Below are 19,807 nucleotides of genomic sequence, written 5' to 3' on the forward strand. Positions count from 1 at the left end.
ATAAGCACTGTAAAAAGAGTAAGTGCCAAAGTGTTGAGGGAATACGAGAAAGTTGTGTCTAGGAGGTGATATTTCAATTGAGACTTGAAAGGATGGGTAGACATCACCCACAGGAGGGGAGGTAAGAGCGATGTTCTTTTACCCCAGGCGACTACATGTTAACAGGACCTTCGACATTGCTACCCAACAGAGGGTCTAAAGGTGAGGATTTCAAACCTGACTGTGGATAGATCAGGATAGTGGCCTCTAGAATCTTCCTCTGTCTGCTCAAGTAGACCTCATCCACAGTCATGCCCCGTCCCTTCCTCCCTGCTTCCCTGTTTTTGTCCCCTTGTTTCATTCGTGTGCCAGGCCCTCTGCCAGGCACTGGGGATACCGGGAAAAGCAGATCCCAGGCCAGTGAGGGAGACACAGACATAAACAGACAACAGTGTGATGCCATAGGCAAGCCGAAGCAAACGGAATGTGAAGGAGGTGATGGTTCACACCGCAAGACAATTATTTGCTTTGCAAAAAGCTCCACCGTAAGGTTCTTCTGAGTATCTCATCTGCCAGTTGGACCAAACTTAGAGAATCCACTCAAGCAGTGCTAGTGAGGGTACTTACACTTCGAACCTCAGAGGGCTTCCCCACCGAGACTCCCTCAGGCCCCACGAAGGGGAGGGAGGCTGTGTATTTGGGATTACGTGTGTATAGTTTTACACATGTCATGTTGTGATGGACTTGATCGTGGTCTACCAGAAATGACTGCTATAGCTGAAACATCCAGCTGTTTTCTTTGTGGATGAGTGGATGCTACAGCCCAAACGAAGCAGCCAGGGCTGTAGGGTGGGGATAAGGGAGAAGACCAGAAAGACGAGAGTCTTAGGGTCTTGTTGGTAAATCTGCTGCATGCCAGCCACCTGGCTCCCCCTGCCCCCCTGTCCGTCCCCAGATAAAGTGACCCCTGAGGAAAGAGCAGTCGTGTTCCCGAGGAAATGCTGCTGGTGCCCCTGCCTCCAAACACTTGCCTCTGGGAAGCAGAAGGGGCTGTTGCATCAGGAATACGGAAGGAAGCTACAGCGCAGGGGCAGGGATGATGTCCTGGCCCGTTTCTAGCTGCCTCTGCTATTTGTGGAGCCAGAAAGGCTTCCTCCCCACAACTTAACAGCTCATCCTCCTATCCACACCCTGCTCCCTGCTGCCGGCCTGTGCAGCCCGACATCTCATTCAGGTTGGCATCTCCCACCCCAACGTCAACACGGGGGTAGTTACGCAGGAAGAAAGGGCCCCGTCTCGTGCGCAGGCTTACTGCAGAGGGCCCCTTCCCCGCCCTGCCTTAGTGGGCCCGGGGCAAGCCATGGGGCCCAAGAGACACTTGATGGGTCCTTTGTAGCAACAGATGAAGGTCAGTCTCCCATGTGTGACTTTGATCCCCTCATCTCCTACTTCTAAGATCTTGCTTAATCAGATCTTTCCTAAAAAGCTTTGCAACAAATCTCTTCATCTTCTCTCATGCTCCCTTGATTCAGACCCTTCATAGTAACTCGCCTGGGAAGCAGTAAGCTTCTCTCGTTCATTTGATCATCCACCCACCTGTTCATTCAATAAACACCTGCTAAAGCATCTGTGATGTGCCGAACACCATGCTAGGCACTTGATGTACAAATATAAGTAAGACAAGGTTCCTGCTACTGAGGAGTGAAGGAGGTAGATTTTAATAACCTGTCACACGTCCATGATAAAAACCAGTTCGTGTTATAATGGAGACACAAAAGAGGATAGTGTCAACTCGATGTGAGGAGGGGAGGGTGTCACAAAAGGTTTCATGGGGAAGATGTTGGCCGACTTGTCAGTCCAAGGAGAGGCCTGAAGAGGCCCAGTGTGCCTGGGCTTGTGGAGTTTATCACACTTGGCTGGACCAAGGGGTGCCAGGACGGGGCCAGAAAAGGCCAAAGGGAGCCCCTCTGGGGGGGCTTGATGGGCTCTCCTAAGAAGCTTGGACTTCACTCTGGGAAGGAGGAAAGCAAGCAGTGATGTGGCCAGTTTGTATTTTAGAAAGGTCCTTCTGGTGGCACTGCTGGGGGGGGGGGACGCAACTCTGCCACCCTAGAGATGGTAAGGGCCTGAGCCACGACTCTAACAGTGGGGGCAGAGGGGGGGCAGGTGTGAAAAGCATCCTCAGGCCCTGGGGCTCAGAGGCAGATTAGACGCGGGGAGGAAGAAGGCCAGCCTGTGACCTGGAGGGCTGCTCTGACGCGGAGACGGACCTCTTCACTGGTGCCCTGCCTCTAGGTCCACCCCTCTGCACCCCTTCACACTGCCACAGGAGCATTCTCTCTAATGTGTAAAGGGCACTAGCGTGTAAAGTGATCAATTTACTCTTGTGCATAAACACTGCGGTTCTGTGCCGTGCCCTTCGATGAACGATGCTCGCCCAGCTTTCCAGCCCTGCCTCCCTCCAGGCCCCATCTCATACCCCGTCCCCCAAGCTGCCATGCTGTTTCCCACCCCCAAGGAGGTTCGCAGTACTCTTCCCTGTCGGCCTCCACAGCCTACGCCTCCCACCCACCCGCCCGCCTCTCCCTGCCCTGCGCTGGAGGAAACCGATCACCTCCTCCTCTGTGCTGCCACTTGCCGTGAACGTGCGTCTGTCAGGGCGCAGGGCACACACTGTGGCCGCCTCTTCCTCCAGGTCTCCGGAGGAAGGACTCCACGCCTTGTGCTCCTGGCACGTGACACAGGCCCAGTTCCTGTCAGTGACCAGGTTCAAATGTCTGTGCCTTCTCAGCAGACCTCAAAGATCTGGTCACAGAGTGGGCCATCAGCCCTACCCCCAGGGACCGTTTTTGTAATAGCTTTAATGAGGTAGACTTCATGTACCATGCCGTTGGCCCATTTAAAGCGTACCACTCACTGCTTTTCAGTGTAGTCACAGGGTGGTACAACCATCACCACAATCTAATTTTTGAACATCTTGTCTCCCCAGAAGGAACCCTATACCCATTAGCAATCCCTCCCACTGCCACTCCTCGTCAGGCCTTGGCAACTACAAATGTACTTTCTGTCTTTGTAGATTTGTCTGTTCTAGATATTTTATATAAATAGAAACACACAATATGTGGCTTTTTGCGCCTGGCTTCTCTAACACAGCATAACGTTTTCAAGATTATGTTCATCCACGTGGTATCGTGTGTCAGTACCTCATTCTTTTTTACGATCAGGTAATATTCCATTGTACGGGTATACCACATTTGTGAATCTGTTCAACAGCTGATGGACATTTGGGTCATTTCCCTTTTGGGGATATTATGAATAATGCTGCAATGGTCATTCGTGTACAAGTTTTCATCTGAACATACGTCTTCGTTTCTCTTGAGTATGTATCCAAGAGCAAAACTGCTGGGGTCATAGGGCGACATTTTGAGGACCCATATAGGAAACTGTCTTCCAAAGCAGCTACACCATTTTGCACTCCCGCCAGCGCTGTCTGAGGGCTCCAGTTTCTCCACATCCCCACCTACACGTTAGTCTGTCTTTTTGATTATAACCATCCTAGAGGTTATGAAGTGGGACCTCACTGTGGTTTTGATTTACATTTCCCTAATGACTAATGATGTTACACATCTTTTCCTGTGCTTCTGGGCCATTTGTATACTTTCTTTGCAGAAATGTCTGTTCAAAGGCTTTGCCAATTTTTTAACTGAACTCTGTCTTTTCATTGTTGAGCTGTAGGGGCTTTTGTAGATCCTGGATACAAGTCTCGTCCAAGGGCCTTTCTCTATGCTGCACTCAGCCACCCGGAATGAACAAGAGGGACCCTGGCACACAGGCCGGAGGAGCCAGTGGGTGGCCGCTGTGAGCACAGGTCACCCCCTGAAGCTCACTCTTCTGGGATTTCTTTCAGCCGAGTGTGGCGGGACAGTGAAAGGAGAGGAGTCGGGGCAGGTGCTGTCACCCGGGTATCCAGCTCCCTACGAGCACAACCTCAACTGCATCTGGACCATCGAAGCCAATGCCGGCTGCACCATCGGGTAAGTGCCAGGGCCAGCAGAGGAACCGTGGCCAGCTGTTCAGGGGAGTCATCACCAGTCCACCAGCCAGTGGCTGGCCCTGCCCACCTCACCTGGAGGCCCTGGTGAGCAACAGTGGTTGCTATGACCCCAGGCTCAGGCCGGGGCCCATGGAAAACCTGAAAAGGCCAGCCTCGGCATCACAGGGCTGCAATCCAAGTTCAGACAATTCACTGGCCTAGGCGGTACGGTGTTCGCACAGCAGCTGAGGGCATAGGCGTGAGTCCCAGCCCAGCCGTTTGCCATTTGTAGGACTTTGGGTAAGTTTCTTCTCCTCTCCTTCTGTGGCGTATGGGTTATAATGTTGGCTTCTCGGGATAAAGCATCTAACTGAGACGCTGCAGGTAATATACTCAGCACAGTGCTGGAAACATAGTAAATATTTATTCTTGGCTCGGTGGTTATTTCTCTGATGGTAGTAAAGGTCAGTTTAGAACTGTATGACCCCAGGTTGCTTCCCTTTCTCAGTCTGAGTTTCTACATCTGTAAAATGAGAACAAAAATGCTTGTGATTTAGAGTTGTGGAAGCAATAGTCAGAAAAGCCCAGCATACTGTCAGGTACTGTGTACATATTCCCTCAAAATGTAACTTCCTTTCCATGTACGTGCTTGACTAACAGGAAGTACTTTTTGGAGTTCCAAAGAGTCAGAGAAGAAAAGAGCTTTACCATTCATTGAGCACAAGGCCTGGCACACGTAATGTCTTATTAACTCTTCACAGTAGCCCTGGTAATACGAATAGTAAGCCCTAAAAATAAATAGACATTCTTATTACTCCCATCTTATAGATGAGAGAACTGAGATTCCATAGTGTGTCTAAGCTCACACAGTGAAGCAGAAAGCTGGGGCGTGGATCCAGGTCTTTCTGAATCTTCGCACCAGATGCTGCTGCTGGCAAACTGGGTTCAGAGGAGCTGTGAGGAAAAGAGGAGGTTGGCGTGGCAGGATGGATGAGGTATGGAAAGAGAATTGAACCAGGCAGTTGGAGCGGGAGTGGTCTGGCTGGCGTGGGGAATGCATGTGGAAAGGAATGGGAGACAGACTGGGTTAGGAAGCAGCCTGCTTACGGAGGATGCTAGATGCCAGTAAACAAGAGGGAGCTGTGGAAGGTTCCTAAGCAGGGTTATTTACAGTGGAGGGAGCTCATGGGAAGAAAACCAGTCAAAAATCTGTCGCAGTAATCCAGGGATGAACTGTTGAGACTTTGGAAGAGTGAGGAGTCAAGACAAGAGGCAGAAGTGTGGCTAGGAGAGGTTCCCTGCCCTGGCGAGGTCTCCGTGAAGGGGAACTGGCTGAACGGGTGTGTTGCTGCCAGAGATACAGCTGTTTGCACGTTCGCTGATGTACGCATGGTCTTAGACCCAGTCCAGTTAAAGACATGTATGAAGTGTTTGCCGCGTGCAAGTTTTTGAGCTCGGCCCTGTGCAAAATGAGGTCAGCAGAGCTCTTGGGGGTTTTGTGTTAAATACAAAAATTCATCCCACACTGCTTCTGGAATCACTTTCTGGAAGCGTGCCTGATCAACTCACACTCTAACTAGAACCCTTGCGTGGCACCCATGCTCACAGGAGCTGAACATCTTATCCTGGTTTTCAAGGCTGTCAGGACTTCAACCCACCTCCCAACCTTATCTCCCACCACTTCTCTTCAATGACAAAGCTGAATTGCTAGTGGCCCCTGTACATGTACTCATGGCCGTGCTCGGTGCCTTGGTTTCCACTGTGCCCTCCCCGGAATGCCCCCCTCCCTCCAAAGACTTAAGTCTACAACGCTCGCTCCCTCAAAGTCAAGTGCACATGTCAGCTCACCCAGGAAGTCTCCCCCAGTCCACTCGCAGGAGACTCCTAGGAGTCCTTTCTCCGCTTCTGCGTTCCCATTGCCCATGGCCTGTATTTCCTTTATGACACTGACCACTCTTCTCCTCCATTTATGCTCCTGCTTTAGCTCCCCAGCCAGAGCCACGCTCTCTGCCCGATTCATCTTCACAAGTCTCCTGGCTCTCAGCACAGTGGCAGAGGCTTAACAAGTGTCAAGTGTTGAATGAATGAATGAATGAAACAAGCAGGACCCAGATATAAAGGTAGTTTTATGACTAGCAGATCCATGAAGGTCCCTCAGTAAATAGTAAATGAACAATGAATTCATCACAGGTGTCTCCGTATGCAAATCAGGAGGTTTTCCCACGTTCCCACCTTGCACGTTACTCATTCATTCATTCGTTCCTCCATGTAATACCTGTCTGCTGAATACATGGCAGTGCCTGTGGGAGACACTGGCGTTGCCCAGATGAATAAGACCACGGCCGCTGTTGGCAAAGAGGAGATGTGCGTACACACAGAGCGAGGTGGTGAAAGGAGGGGGCAGGGGACTGAGCAGCTGGACAGGAGACCAGAGAGGCTATCCTGGAAATGAAAACACCAGAGTAAGTCATGTAGGATGGAGAGGAGTTGCCAGGTAGCCAAGGAAGAAGGTTGGCAGGACAGAAGGGCCTACTAAGCAGAAGAGGTGATGCAGGGTGTGCGGGCTTAAGGAGCTGGTCCCCATGGCTGGAGCATCACCTGAGATTTGGTGGAGGGATGGGCCATGGTGAGGGATGAAACCGGTGGAGCGGGCTGCATGCGGCCAGAGCACAGAGGACCGTGGCGGCCGTGATGCTGAGTTTGGCCCTGTCCTGGCAGCCTTGTGGAGAAGGGGACAGATGGGGTCTGGGACCCCAGTGAGGAGGAGGCCGTCTCCAGAGTGTTGTCGGGATGAGGAGACCTGAACCCTGCCAGTGGCGATGGGATGGAGAAGAAGGATGGAGAAGAAGGATGGAGAAGAAGGGATGAGTTCAGGAGACATTTAAGGAGTCACACCAGCCGGTCTCACTCGCCTCAAGAAATGTGGAAACAGATTTCTTCTGTTTCCCTATTTTTTGTTGTGCAACATACAATATGTAAAATAGAAAAGTCGAACAGTATGCCGAGCACCTGCTTACCTCCCACCTAGACTCAACTACTGTGAATATTTGCCCTCTTACTTTTTTTTCTCTCTGTCCCTTTTTTTTTTTTTTTTTCATTTTTGGCTGAATCACACAAAGGTAACTGTAGACATCCTGATACTTCTTGCCTAAGTACTTGGGCGTGCATCTCCTCCATGACATAGTAACCTTAGCACACCCATGACATGCGACATCAGTCCCCGGGAATTCAGGTTTAGGAGAAGGGTGGGAGGAAAGCTGAGAGATCTCAGAGCGGCTGACAGGGAGAGCACAAGAATTCAGTGATGGCATTTCTGGGCAGACGTGAGGACTGTTATCACTTACAGGAATGATGGGTGTGGGGTGGGCTGCAGGGGAGAGCAGAGCATCCCTTCCTAGCCCTCAGGAAGAGAGGATCGAGACAAATAGAGGAAATATTCTCTCCAGAGATAGAAAGAACTATAGAGGGGGCCTGCTGGCTGTGTGTGTGAGGACCCTGAGGTGGGGAATGGCGGGGAGAGGATGAAAGTAACCTCAGCCCTCCATTGGGAAGGCTTCTTGGAGCCACACAACCTCAAAGGAGCTGATGCCACATGAGCAGAGGCTGCACGGAGAGTGGCCAAAAGATGGGGATGGAGTGATGGGGCACTTTCGCCTTCCTCCTGTGATCCCTCCACCCCAGGCTGCCGTGCCAGCCAGCGTCTGCAGTGTCCTCATGCACATCTGTACTCTAGCGTGTTCTCTCCCTCTCTCCTCTCTCTCCCTCACCGCCCCCCATATCCCGCCACCCCTCCCTGGAATCACCAGCCACAAAGTTAAGGGAATTTGTAATCAGATAGAATTCAGACAAACACAAAAAAGCCCCTTTTGTGTTTCTGCCCTTATTCGGAGTAAGACTTAGTTATTATTTTTTAAGTGAGAATTTCCTTTATGGAATTTTTCTTTGTGAAAAAGAGATACTCGTTTTTAAAAATTCAAAGTACAAAGCATAAAGAAGTTTATAAAGTAGAAATCAAAAGTCCCCGTCGTCTTACTCTGTTCTGCCCTGCACACCCTATGTAAGATAGCCATTGACATCCATTTGTTCAACTTCCTCTTTTAGGTATTTTGTATGCCAGCGTCTACAGAAGGCAAATGCAATAAGCATGCTTGCTAAAACGAGATCACCTCTTTGAGTGGCTCAGTAACTCGCTTTTTGTTTTACCCTTTACTCATATATCATCATCTTATTCTCTCAGTCTATATAGATCAGCCTCATCCTGGTTGATGGTTACAGGGAATTCTGTTGTCTGTACAGCCATAATTTATTTAACTACTTCCCTATTGATAAAGTGAATATTTTCAGTTTTTCACCCCAGTAAACATCCTTACACATGAATCTTTGAACAGTTGTCCAATGAGTTCCTTAGGATATGTTCTTAGAAGGCAAATTTTGATACATGGCCTCAAATTTCCCTCTAGCTATTGCAGCAATTTACACATCTACCAAAAGCCTGCTTCCCTACCCAGCATCTCTTTATGTTGTCAATCCTGGCAGTGTTAACCAGTTTGATGGGCAAGATGGTATTTAATTGCCTTTGCTGCTTCAAGCTCTTTGTGTATTTTTCTATGGGGGAGTTTATTTTTCCTCATATAGACTGTTCAGCTGGGTTTATTTCTAGTCTATAATTTGAGGTTAGATTTCTTTTCAACCTGAGTATTTAAGAATGTCTTAAAAGTTACTAAGTTATATATTTTGTATGATTTTAAAATCAGTTCCACTTTTACTGCATTGTGCCCTTGTTACTTTTTGAATTTTTTCTTACTTATGTTCTATGTATATTTGAAGAAAGGGAAAAGAGTTCAGGGATTTATACATTTCTTTTACATCCAATGTATTATGCTTTCTTTCAAATATATTATGCTTTTTATTGCTTTTTTTTATTTTTAACGCTTCCTATTTTTAGTTGATTTGATTTAATTTGCTCTGTTTCTCCTCTGGTGATTTGAAAGATCCATATCCCATTTGCATTCTGCCAATGGTCTTGTGTTTTCATTAATTCTGTTTTCAACAGTATTTATTCTGTGATTCCTCCCTCTTTATTTTGGAAATCTTGTTTTGGTTTTCGTTTTTATTTCAAGAAAACTGCACTTTTTGTTTTCAGATTTCTCTTGACAGCTTACTTTTGTTTTTATCAATGCATTACCATCTTGCATCTCTCTGAGGACAGTATTTATGTTTTGTTTTACAGCAGCTCCTGTTTCCCCCCGCCCCACCCCCACCCCCACCCCCCACCCCTCCGCATCGACTGCGTCCTGCAGTTGGGCCATTTGGGTTGAACATTCAGCTGGATTCCTTTGAAGAGCTGACTGTCTTTATGTCCCAGTTGTCATTCATTCAGTATCAAGTTGCAGCTGAGAGCCAGACTCGGCCACCACACTACCTACCACTCTTATTCTCTCTGTAGCTTGGGAAGCTCTTCAAGCAGGCACCGTGTGCCTCAGTTCTCTTCCCTGTAACACGGTGATTAAAATGGTACCTACCGCTTGAGGCTGCCGTGAGGATGAAGTGAGCTAATGTATCTGAACCCTTAGAACAGTGCCTGGGACGTAATTCCCAAATGTGAAGAACCCCCTCCACGAGCTGTAGGTGGTTGTTCATTTGACCCAGATGGGCATCCCGGAGCACAGCAGGTGATAGGTCACCCCTTAGATCACAGATGGTGGGTGCCGTGCTGTTGGTGGGGGCAGGTGTCAAGCAGGTCTTTCCCTTGGGTGTGCCAGCTGGGAGGGGATGTGCGACAGCCCACAGGCCAGTCCATGGGACTGTCCCCGGGGGCGCAGACAGAAGGCTTGCAGATGCCTCCCAGCACCCTGCTCAGCCTCGACCAAGCATTGGAGGCAGCGGGAGGGATCCGTGGTTGCCTCACCCCAGCAAGCTGGGCAAAGAGAGTCCCTTTCCAGGAGTGCCCAGGGGGACAGTGGTTGGCTGCAGGGATTCACGTTCAGGCTGACCCCTGGGTGGGGCCCAAGCAGGAAAGCAGGCCCTTCCTGGGTGTGCACAACAAGGGTGGGCTGGCTGTGAGACCCTGCCTTTGAACATGGGCGGGCAGGGGGGGCGGTGCGGCCTACAGCATTTGGCAAGGCCCCTAAGGGCCAAGAATGGGACAGGCTGACTGATGAACTCTGTCCAGGCCTGGCAGCTAACAGCAGGAGAACAGACCAGGGAATTGCGCCCTTCATGTCACCCCTAACTATGTTGTCAGTTCATAGAACATGGAAGTTTCAGCCCACATGGGTGGGACCTCTTCTCAGTTTCCGATGTTGGGTCTGAGTTTTCCTTTTGATAATCAGTGGACCAGCTCAGATGACAACTGGGGAAGAGCAGGAGGCAAAGCCTTTTGCTCTTGGGCCTTCCCTCTACTTAGTGTTTATCCAGTCTCTACAGCATACCAGGTTCTAGATCAGTTATTATTGTCCCCATTTTATAGATGGGATCATTGAGGCCCAGAAAGGATGAATGTCTCACAATTACCCAGTGATACAGATTTCAAGCCCATTCTGTCTGACCCTGGTCTACTCTTCTGACCCTGGTTTAGTTCCATGTAACAAACCAGGACATTGAACACCTTCTCTGTGCCAGAGACTGTGTGATGCTGTGTGGTGGGAAACACAAAGGTCAGACCACGGCCAGTCCTTGTCTGCCAGGGGCTCATATTCTAGTGGGAAATAGGCAAATAAACAGGTACCCCCAAGACAGTAAGTGCCAGCCAAGTTCAGTAATGGGGAAGAGAAAGACAAGTTCTACCTGGAGGTGTAGAGGGGAAGCATGCCAATTGAGGGGAAGGAGAGTGAAGGCATGAACCTAGGGGAAAGTATAGGGTCTGTCCACAAAGGAGGAACAAGCAGTCACTTGATGTGGCTGGATGTGGGGGGACAAGGTTGCATGGGTAGAGACGGGTCTCTGCGGGACCCTGAATGCCAAGATGAGAACTCTACATGGATTCCTCAGGATAACGAGCAGCCACTGGAATAATTTGAAGACAGTAACGACATTCAGTTCATTTAAAAACTTGGAGCACTTAGTGCCAGGCATTCTGCCAGTCACTGAGGGTATAAATATAAATAAGAAACAGTCTTTTCCCTTGAAGCTCTCAGTCTTACAGATAGAAATTTTATCCATTAGGAATGAAAATAAAAAAACTGACTAAAGCTGGCTTTAGCAGATGGGGGTTCACTTTTTGTCCTGGAAAAAGAATCTGAAGATCCCATCCAGACCTGGTGCAGCTGCTCAGGATACCATTGCTTTTCTTCTTGTTCTGCCATCCTTAGGCTTTCGTCCTCATAGTTACCTAGTCAGCTGCTGCAGCTCCAGGCATTGTGTCTGTGTTCCAGTCTCAAAGAAGAGGGAAGAGGGAAGGGAGCAGAGTTTTCTTCTAGGGAGGGTTTACATATTTATTGAGAAAGAACCACCATCCTCACAGACATCTTCCTACATTCCATTAGTCTGAACTTGCCATGACTGGCTGAGGGAAAGTGAGAGATCAGTTTTGTTTTGCTTTTACAGTTTCAATAGTAGAGACAGATGAGAGGTTTGGAAATGGAGTACAGAGAAGCCTACCTATAGTGCCTACCTAGATTCTTATATAACGAAATAAATGCTGTAGTAGAAGTATGTACAAAACACAATAGAAAGCATTTGCAAGGCCAGTTCATAATTTTAGCTGGCAGCTGAGGGGCAGGGTGTTACAGACAGGAAGTGCTAGTCTAGCTACACTTTACCAAACAGTAGTAGTTCACCATGCAGAGTGGAGGTAAAGACCTTCCGGGCATGTAAAAGAGAGGAAGGGGTGGGTAACTGCTTCTGAAAGAGCTCATTATCTGGTATGTTGTGATGATATCTCCACTTCAGGAAGTTCAGTGGCAGCAATGCAGAGGATAAATTGACTGGAAAACCAAGGAGGAATTGAGTATAACTGTTTGAGGGGTCCTGGTTACACTCAGAAGAACTGAGTACAAATTAGATTGAGGTTGAGAGCTGTATGTGGCTGGCTATAAAGAAGGGAAGGGGGAAAGGGATAAGACACAGTGCTTTGCTGGTAGGCTTTCCATGAAGAGATCTGGGGCACTTGGAGAATGGAAAACTTATTGTTCCTGGAAGCTCTTATTTCTGCTCCTAATGCCCATTTAGTTATAAAGTTCATGTTTGGCTAATAGTCCTAGTTTGTTGATTTTTGACTGTGGAGATGCTTCTTAATGATTAACACGAGGGCAACCTGGGAACTCTGTTCTTGGCTGTTGGTTAAGATGCAGTAGGATTGCTGAGAGAGGGGGCCATGGTTTTGATTAACCAGAACCCCTGCCCAGTGGAACTTGTCTTCCTGGGAGGATCCTGGACTAGACAAAACATCTGGCTGTGCCTGAAGCCCAGATGGCCCCGCTGCAGTTTCATATCAATCAGAGGGCAGCAATTCCCCACTGAGGTCAGTGAGGCTTCCCTTTACCCAGCAAGCAGGCAGCTGGCCCAGAGGAGGCACCAGAAATAAAGCTTCTGTTCATAGCTCCTGCCAGGAATTGTGGCTGCAGGTTTAGCAGCTTCCAGAAGGTTTATTTTCTTGCAGTGACAGCAAGTCAGACCTTAAACAGAGAAGGTCCATGTACTCATACCACAAGAACTGACCTCCTGAAGGAACTGAACAGATAAGCACAGACACAATGGGGTATGGCTTTGTCAGATTTACAATTTCAACAAACCAACAAAAAGGAGCTCAAAAGTGTTTGAAGGAGAGGATGTAGGTAACCTGGTAGGTATAAATGTAGCTTTAAGAGTGGTGGTGCACTCTGGCACTTTAGCTTTTCATAGGTTAACTCTAGAAAAAGAAAAACTACTTCAAATTATCCAAGAATAATAATCCAGCCAAGCTACACTAGATAGTTGAATTGGCCAGAATACATCAATTTGACTGCCAGTTTACAATCCCAGAAATGAATTCCAACATCTCTTAGGAAGAAAATAAACAGTTCAACCAAAGAAATGCAAACATTGTTGGTTGGCCACATTGGACCAGTATAAATCTCTCCCTTTCAAAAAATAAGTAAACAAATAAGCAAAAATTAAACTAAATTAAATGAAAAACTTGTGATGCTACTTAAAACATACCATTCTTAAAAAAAGAGAACCATTTTCCTAAAGAAATAGAAACAATTTCCTGAAAAGATTTTACCGTAGTAGGCAGAGGAAATTTTAAATGGGTATATAGATAATATTCTCATTTAAATATAAGAAATAGGGATGAGAAATAGCAGAAAATGGATGGTGAAATGGAGGAAGAGAGCTCCTGAACTAGAAACACAGTGACAGAGACAAGTGAAGAATGAAAAGAAACTAAATACAGAATGAAATTAAAATCACAGTAGTTGTCTTGTAAGAAATAAAAACATTGAAATAGGAGACAAGCTGGAGAATCTCTCTGAGACCGAAGAGAAAAGGTGTGAAGGTGGGGAAGTAATGAAAGAAAAGTTGCCAAATGTGGAAGACAGAGCATCAATCCAGGCAGCATAAATGAAGAAGAACAATTAACAAATGGAACAATTAACAAAAGGTACAATAAAACACATGATGGCAAACTCTTCTTATCCTTGGTGAATTGAAAGGACTCACTGAGTTCCAGGCAAAATGAATAAGATACAACTTGATGAAAAATGAAACAGTTCCATGGAACACAAAAAAATCCCTATAAGCACTTGACAAAACACACACAGGTAAGCACACAGTCAGCCCTCAGCAAATAAAACAGCCATTTCCGATAAACAATCACAACTAATCCAACCCTCCTGAAGTTTCTTCTCTGTAACATCAAAGACCAAAGACTTTGGAGAATCATTGATTCAGCCAGGATATAATATGCACAAGAGCCACAGAAAATTGCCCGCCCGGGCTTGTTGAAGAACTTGCAAAGAGAGGGCAGCAGGCCCCCAAAGTTATCAGGTCCTAAAGCCTGGAACCTGTAAACATTACCTCATTTGGTAAAAGGATCTTTGCAGATGTGGTCAAACCAAGGATTTTGAGATGAGGAGATTATTGTGGATTATCTGGATGGGCTCTAAATGCAATCATATATATCCTTATAAGAAGGAAGCAGAGGGAGATTTTATATACACAGAGGAAAAGGTGATGTGAAGACAGACACCGAGATCGGAATGATGAGGCCTCAAGCCAAGGAATGCCAACAGTCACCAGAAACTGGAAGAGGCAAAGAACAGATTCTCCCCTAGGGGCTCTGGAGGGAGTGCAGCCCTGCTGACACCTTGATTTCCACATAGCAATACTGATTTCAGACTTCTGGCCTCCAGAACTTCAAAAGAATAAAGTTCTGTTGTTTTAAGTCACCACATTTGTGGTACTTTGTCACAGCAGCCACAGGAAACTAAAATAGACATAATTTTTAGCCAACTGAGATGTTTAGGAAAAAACTATACAAAGAATTGATGACCATGAAAGACGATATTTAATTTGAGTCTATAGTCCCTGCTTGTATTGTCAGTGTTTTGATAGTTGGCGGAAGGCAGAGGGGAAAGTAAAATCTTTTTAGCTTTTCTGTCTTACATAAAGGAGAGTGAAATGGTATATTCTTTTTCTTTTTTTAACATCTTTATTGGAGTATAATTGCTTTACAACGGTGTGTTAGTTTCTGCTTTATAACAAAGTGAATCAGCTATACATATACATGTATCCCCATATCTCCTCCCTCTTGCATCTCCCTCCCACCCTCCCTATCCCACCCATCTAGGTGGTCACGAAACACTGAGCTGATCTCCCTGTGCTTATTATTTTTCTTAAAGTTGATAATTAGAGAAAATACCCGTTTAGGAATATTTTTGAAAATGTTTAAAAATGCCTAAAGTAGAATTAAAAAACAAAATGTATACTTTGCGAATCACTGAAGGAAATGTGAAAACTAAGACATGTTACAAAGAAAAAGGAAATAGCAAGAAAACATAATAATCAAAAAGCATAAAACAGGTTGATGGAGATAAGCTTCTATTAGTCTCCCTATATTAGGCTCCTTTCACGTGAGACCCTCAGAGTCCTCCAGTGTGTCCTCAAATTTGGCCAGCTGAGGAGAAAAAGAGAAGGCATCAGAGAGTAGAACAAAACTTGTTTTAAGAGTCAGGTCTTCCTCCTCAACCCACTGACCAGAACACATTTCCCAGCTCACCTAATTATAAGGGAGGTTGTGCCTAGGTGGAAGAAGAAACAAGAGTTTGTGAACACATAACATCATCGCTGCTTCAAGAACAAACGTATCAATTCTCAAATGAGTATAAATTCACTTTTGTTTGGCCACTCCACAGTGCGAGGTAGAAGAAAATAAGAGGAGAAGAGGTGGTCCCTGGAGCTGGCCAGGGTTGTAGGAGCTCAGGATGGCTGGGGGAGGATTGAAGGATCAGCCAAGAACTAAGGTCAAGTGGGAGAACAGAGTGCAAGACTAAAATGCTGAGCTAAGAGTCTGCAAAAGGAGTGGGCAGAATGATGTGTGAGCATCCCAGCGGGAAGCCCCGAAATGAGGGCACACAGTAAAAGGGAGCATCTACTGTTACGTGTGGAGCTTTCACTGACAAACCTGTGGGCAGGGAGGGAGCTGTAAGGAGATTAGAGCTGGTGCACACAAGTTAAATTTCCATATTGCAAGCAAAAGAGTCTCAAGTTCGGTAAAGAAAAAAAAATGCTGCTAAACAGAAGAACAATAAAATATTAAAAAGTTGAGAAAAAGGAATAGCATGAGAACATACATAAATAAAAACAGGGGTCACAATATTGCTTTTCTCTTTTTTTTGTTTTACATCTTTATTGGAGTATAATTGCTTTACAATGGTGTGCTAGTTTCTGCTTTATAACAAAGTGAATCAGTTATACATATACATATGTTCCCACCTCTCTTCCCTCTTGCGTCTCGCCCCTCCCCCCCTCCCTATCCCACCCCTCTAGGTGGCCACAAAGCATGGAGCTGATCTCCCGTGCTATGCGGCTGCTTCCCACTAGCTATTTTACGTTTGGTAGTGTATATATGTCCATGCCACTCTCTTGCTTTGTCACAGCTTACACTTCCCCCTCCCCATATCCTCAAGTCCATGCTCTAGTAGGTCTGTGTCTTTATTCCTGTCTTACCCCTAGGTTCTTCATGACATTTATTTTCTTAAATTCCATATATATGTGTTAGCATACGGTATTTCTCTTTCTCTTTCTGACTTACTTCACTCTGTATGACAGACTCTAGGTCCATCCACCTCATTACAAATAGCTCAATTTCATTTCTTTTTATGGCTGAGTAATATTCCACTGTATATATGTGCCACATCTTCTTTATCCATTCATCCGATGATGGACACTTAGGTTGTTTCCATCTCCTGGCTACCGTAAATAGAGCTGCAATGAACATTTTGGTACATGACTCTTTTTGAATTATGGTTTTCTCAGGGTATATGCCCAGTAGTTGGATTGCTCGGTCATATGGTAGTTCTATTTGTAGTTTTTTCAGGAACCTCCATACTGTTCTCCATAGTGGCTGTACCAATTCACATTCCCACCAGCAGTGCAAGAGTGTTCCCTTTTCTCCACACCCTCTCCAGCATTTATTGTTTCTAGATTTTTTGATAATGGCCATTCTGACCGGTGTGAGATGATATCTCATTGTAGATTTGATTTGCATTTCTCTAATGATTAATGATGTTGAGCATTCTTTCATGCGTTTGTTGTCAGTCTGTATATCTTCTTTGGAGAAATGTCTATTTAGGTCTTCTGCCCATTTTTGGATTGGGTTCTTTGTTGTTTTGTTATTGAGCTGCATGACCTGCTTGTAAATTTTGGAGATTAATCCTTTGTCAGTTGCTTCATTTGCAAATATTTTCTCCCATTCTGAGAATTGTCTTTTGGTCTTGTTTATGGTTTCCTTTGCTGTGCAAAAGCTTTGAAGTTTCATCAGGTCCCACTTGTTTATTTTTGTTTTTATTTCCATTTCTCTGGGAGGTGGGTCAAAAAGGATATTGCTGTGATTTATGTCATAGAGTGTTCTGCCTATGTTTTCCTCTAAGAGTTTGATAGTTTCTGGCCGTACATTTAGGTCTTTAATCCATTTTGAGCTTATTTTTGTGTATGGTGTTTGGGAGTGAACAAATCTCATACTTTTACATGTACCTGTCCAGTTATCCTAGCACCACTAATTGAAGAGGCTGTCCTTTCTCCACTGTACATTCCTACCTCCTTTATCAAAGACAAGGTGATCATATGTGCGTGGGTTTATCTCTGGGCTTTCTATCCTGTTCCATTGATCTATCTTTCTGTTTTTGTGCCAGTACCACACTGTCTTGATTACTGTAGCTTTGTAGTATAGTCTGAAGTCTGAGAGCCTGACTCCTCCAGCTCCATCTTTCTTTCTCAAGATTGCTTTGGCTATTCAGGGTCTTTGTGTTTCCATACAAATTGTGAAATTTTTTGTTCTAGTTCTGTGAAAAATTCCAGTGGTAGTTTGATAGGGATTGCATTGAATCTGTAGATTGCTTTGGGTAGTAGAGTCATTTTCACAATGTTGATTCTTCCAATCCAAGAACATGGTATATCTCTCCATCTATTTGTATCATCTTTAATTTCTTTCATCAATGTCTTATAATTTTCTGTATACAGGTCTTTTGTCTCCTTAGGTAGGTTTATTCCTAGATATTTTATTCTTTCTGTTGCAATGGTAAATGGGAGTGTTTTCTTGACTTCACTTTCAGGTTTTTCATCATTAGTGTATAGGAATGCCAGAGATTTCTGTGCATTAATTTTGTACACTGCTACTTTACCAAATTCATTGATTACCTGTAGTCGTTTTCTGGTAGCATCTTTAGGATTCCCTATGTATATTATCATGTCATCTGCAAACAGTGACAGCTTTATTTCTTCTTCTCCAATTTGGATTCCTTTTATTTCCTTTTCTTCTCTGATTGCTGTGGCTAAAACTTCCAAAACTCTGTTGAAAAAGAGTGGTGAGAGTGGGCAACCTTGTCTTGTTCCTGATCTTAGTGGAAATGCTTTCATTTTTTCACCATTGAGGACGATGTTGGCTGTGGGTTTGTCATATATGGCCTTTATTATGTTGAGGAAAGTTCCCTGTATGCCTACTTTCTGCAGGGTTTTTATCATAAATGGGTGTTGAATTTTGTCGAAAGCTTTCTCTGCATTTATTGAGGTGATCATATGGTTTTTCTCCTTCAATTTGTTAGTATGGTGTATCACGTTAATTGATTTGCGTATTGAAGAATCCTTGCATTTCCAGAATAAACCCCACTTAATCATGGTGTATGATCCTTTTAATGTGCTGTTGGATTCTGTTTGCTAGTATTTTGTTGAGGATTTTTGCATCTATGTTCATCAGTGATATTGGCCTATAGTTTTCTTTCTTTGTGACATCCTTGTCTGGTTTTGGTATCAGGGTGATGGTGGCCTCGTAGAATGAGTTTGGGTGTGTTCCTCCCTCTGCTATATTTTGCAAGATTTTGAGAAGAACAGGTGTTAGCTCTTCTCTAAATGTTTGATAGAATTCGCCTGTGAAGCTATCTGGTCCTGGGCTTTTGTTTGTTGGAAGATTTTTAATCACAGTTTCAGTTTCAGTGCTTGTGATTGGTCTGTTCATATTTTCTATTTCTTCCTGATTCAGTCTTGGCAGGTTCTACTATTCTAAGAATTTGTCCATTTCTTCCAGGTTGTCCATTTTATTGGCATAGAGTTGCTGGTAGTAATCTCTCATGATGTTTTGTATTTCTGCAGTGTCAGTTGTTACTTCTCCTTTTTTATTTCTAATTCTATTGATTTGAGTCTTCTCCCTTTTTTTTCTTGATGAGTCTGGCTAATGGTTTATCAATTTTGTTTATCTCCTCAAAGAACCAGCTTTTAGTTTTATTGATCTTTGCCCTCGTTCCCTTCATTTCTTTTTCATTTATTTCTGATCTGATCTCTATGATTTCTTTCCTTCTGCTAACTTTGGGGTTTTTTTCTTATTCTTTCTCTAATTGCTTTAGGTGCAAGGTTAAGTTGTTTATTCGAGATGTTTCCTGTTTCTTAAGGTAGGATTGTATTGCTATAAACTTCCCTCTTAGAACTGCTTTTGCTGCATCCCATAGGTTCTGGGTCGTCGTGTCTCCATTGTCATTTGTTTCTGGGTATTTTTTTATTTCTTCTTTGATTTCTTCAGTGATCACTTCATTATTAAATAGTGTATTGTTTAGCCTCCATGTGTTTGTATTTTTTACAGATCTTTTCCTGTAATTGATATCTAGTCTCATAGCGTTATGGTCAGAAAAGATACTTGATACAACTTCAATTTTCTTAAATTTACCAAGGCTTGATTTGTGATCCAAGATATGATCTATCCTGGAGAATGTTCCATGAGCACTTGAGAAAAATGTGTATTCTGTTGTTTTTGGATGGAATGTCCTACCAATATCAATTAAGTCCATCTTGTTTAATGTATCATTTAAAGCTTGTGTTTCCTTATTTATTTTCATTTTGGATGATCTGTCCATTGTTGAAAGTGGGGTGTTAAAGTCCCCTACTATGAATGTGTTACTGTCGATTTCCCCTTTTATGGCTGTTAGTATTTGCCTTATGCATCTTGGTGCTCCTATGTTGGGTGCATAAATATTTACAATTGTTATATCTTCTTCTTGGATCAATCCCTTAATCATTATGTAGTGTCCTTCTTTGTCTCTTGTAAGAGTCTTTATTTTAAAGCCTATTTTGTCTGATATGAGAATTGCTACTCCAGCTTTCTTTTGGTTT

At 44.8% G+C, this 19,807-nt stretch overlaps 1 protein-coding gene across 2 annotated transcripts in view; it reads left to right on the top strand.

Annotated features, from left to right (window-relative positions):
• CSMD2 (CUB and Sushi multiple domains 2) overlaps positions 1–19,807 on the top strand; it is a 665,093-nt gene that overhangs the window by 469,347 nt on the left and 175,939 nt on the right. For both annotated transcript variants that reach the window (XM_029230811.1, XM_029230813.1), the window contains exon 25: positions 3,887–4,013. In XM_029230811.1, coding sequence (XP_029086644.1) covers positions 3,887–4,013 — 127 coding nt within the window. The remainder of the gene's footprint in view (positions 1–3,886; positions 4,014–19,807) is intronic.

The sequence above is a fragment of the Monodon monoceros genome, unplaced genomic scaffold (genome assembly GCF_005190385.1).
Source record: "Monodon monoceros isolate NGI ecotype Baffin Bay Population unplaced genomic scaffold, NGI_Narwhal_1 Super_Scaffold_18, whole genome shotgun sequence".
Lineage (NCBI taxonomy): Eukaryota > Metazoa > Chordata > Mammalia > Artiodactyla > Monodontidae > Monodon > Monodon monoceros.